This window comes from Austrofundulus limnaeus, unplaced genomic scaffold (genome assembly GCF_001266775.1).
Source record: "Austrofundulus limnaeus strain Quisiro unplaced genomic scaffold, Austrofundulus_limnaeus-1.0 Scaffold290, whole genome shotgun sequence".
NCBI lineage: Eukaryota > Metazoa > Chordata > Actinopteri > Cyprinodontiformes > Rivulidae > Austrofundulus > Austrofundulus limnaeus.
In genome coordinates, this window is record NW_013952692.1 from 253,065 (window position 1) to 255,461 (window position 2,397).

Below are 2,397 nucleotides of genomic sequence, written 5' to 3' on the forward strand. Positions count from 1 at the left end.
TGTCTTGATTGTTAACATTTAAAGACCTGGACACTGAAGGGCTATCCATGACAGGAAAAGTACCTTTTTTTTTATCACACACGTAGAACAGTTAGCAAACTGAACGGAACAAAAAGACGTCTTCTCTTTGTACCATTCCTAAACATTAAAGGGAACGATCTCAATCCAATTTTTCTTTTTTTTTTGTTAGAGTAATACTGATACCAGTATCAGATATTGGTCCAATAGTGTACTTGTTCTACTAATTGTAAAATGTGTAATGCACGTATTAGCACTCTTGCCTGCACTTTGCATCAACAAGTACTCAAATGTAAGCACTTGTCCTTTTGCTTGGCTTAAGTAAACGTGACATTGGTGCATTCCTCTTCTTTGTGGTTGTGAAATCTGTTTTGTGATCCTACACATGTCATTTTCTTGGCCATTTCTTCCTGTTTAGAAAGTTAGGACCATATTTACACATCTTACAAAGACATAAGGCAATCACTTCCTCTTTGCCTGAATCGCATCATTCAAAGTCATCTGAAGCTCGCTGCAAATTAAAACTAAAAGCAATAAGGACCGTCCCCTCCCGCCGCAATTTTTAAAAACTATTTTAAACGCTGATTGTCTACATTAACAATAAAAAAATCCTAGAACATGAGTAATCATGGCGGGATGTAAACAGTGTGATAATTCATCTGGCTTGTACCTTGAAAGGTACTGGACCCTGTGTGAGATCTGAGTAAGTACTTCCATACGTGAGATGGAGGCGGAGTGAGGTAGTCCACAAGAGAACTGAAGGGGAGTATGAACCTTTCCGAGTGCTGGTTCTTCCTGTTAGACAGTGGTTTGATCGATAAGCTTCATTTTACAGTTCTGGTTGTTTTGTTACAGTTGAGAATTTTCTGATTTGGCAGGAAGAAGCTGCTGAATTAGCTTCAGCGACAACTCGCTGTTGAGTCGCTGTCGAATTAAATTTTACTTTCGGAAAGTTTTCTGGAATTTGTCACACCCCAGGCGAATTTTCGTTCATTTTTCCGAGGGCCAAAGCACTTCATAAGCATCAAACCAGTCAATTTCACTTTTTTTTAAACTGTGCGCCCTCTGAGCTCCTCAGACGATGCGATAATCAAACGTGTCCTTCTCAGTGTGGTCTGTCCAGTTGGACGAGGGCATACTGCGGTAAGGGTCCAGCAGAATGCGGAAGCAGCGCACTATGAGCAGGGCCAGGAAGATGAAGAGCAGCAGCACGAAGACGAAGGCGGCCTTCTGCTCCAGCGTCAGGTAGGGAGCATCGTGATGGCCGCCTCCCGAGTAGGACTGCGTGTGGCTGAAGTGGCCCTCGACCATCCTGGGCACGTCCATGCTTGATCGTCTGGGCTCCAGCTCTTTTTCTTTTGTTGGAAGATTTCTGGGAGGAAGAAGTTCAGAGGACTGGACCTGTGCAAAAAAACAAACAAAAAAACAAAACAAAACAGATGTATTAGGAGTCATGTCTCAGGGGTTTGCTGCTGAAAAATTAATTTTAGATGAAATCAACAAAGCAATCATTTGTCTTCGATCAGAACAAATTTCCTCCTCAGTCTATTTTTAGATTTCCTGGCACAAAGCCCACTCAGTAAGTAACTAAGTCTCGAGGGAGTTCTTTGGTCATGAACTGAAAAAGCTCAGAGGGTTTAAAGTGGCACTCTGGAGTTCAAGTTATGCAACATTTGCTGGAGATAATAGTACTCCTGAGGTAGTTGAGTCTCTCGCATCATTATACAGCCTGATATGGGGAAAGTTCCAACCCTGTCCTCTCTGAGTTTGTTTCATACGTGTCAAGCTGCACCAGCAATTTAAATCTGCTAGAAACATTTCCTCCAAGCACAGTCATGCATAAAGAAAACTGAATTTCTCTACAGATGATGAACATAAATTAACCATGGTAGGTACACAACAGGTAGATGATGGAGAGACTACGAAGCAAATTCTTTAAACTACTTTAGGATCATTTGCTACAAAGTTTTATTGCAAATGTTTACTCCAAATACGTGTGGAAACCCTGCTTCCTCAACTAAATATTCTGTCCTTTTTACTTTTAAAACCCGGCTTCATGAACTAGGGACGTACAATATATCGAAAATCTATCGTCACTGCGATAACAGCCTGGGATAACAGCCAGTTTTTTGCATATTACAAAAAACTGCATAAACTGCAATAAATGGTTGGCTCATAAGTTTGCATTTCTGAGTTCTGTCATTCAGATGGAAGATTGAAGTATTTCACCAATCAAATTGAGCCCTTCACGTATTTGGCCAACTGGATAGATCTCTTCATATTTTTAAGAAATTTATATATATACAGTGGTTTGCAAAAGTATTCATACCCCTTGAACTTTTCCATATTTTGTCACATTACAACCACAAACATAAATAT

At 40.4% G+C, this 2,397-nt stretch overlaps 1 protein-coding gene across 1 annotated transcript in view; it reads right to left on the reverse strand.

Moving 5' to 3' along the window:
- Nucleotides 1-65: 65 nt before the first annotated feature.
- LOC106526711 (cortexin-2) overlaps nt 66-2,397 on the reverse strand; it is a 12,264-nt gene continuing 9,932 nt past the window's right edge. The window contains exon 2 of the mRNA XM_014021384.1: nt 66-1,419. Coding sequence (XP_013876838.1) covers nt 1,093-1,344 — 252 coding nt within the window. The 5' untranslated portion in view covers nt 1,345-1,419 and the 3' untranslated portion in view covers nt 66-1,092. The remainder of the gene's footprint in view (nt 1,420-2,397) is intronic.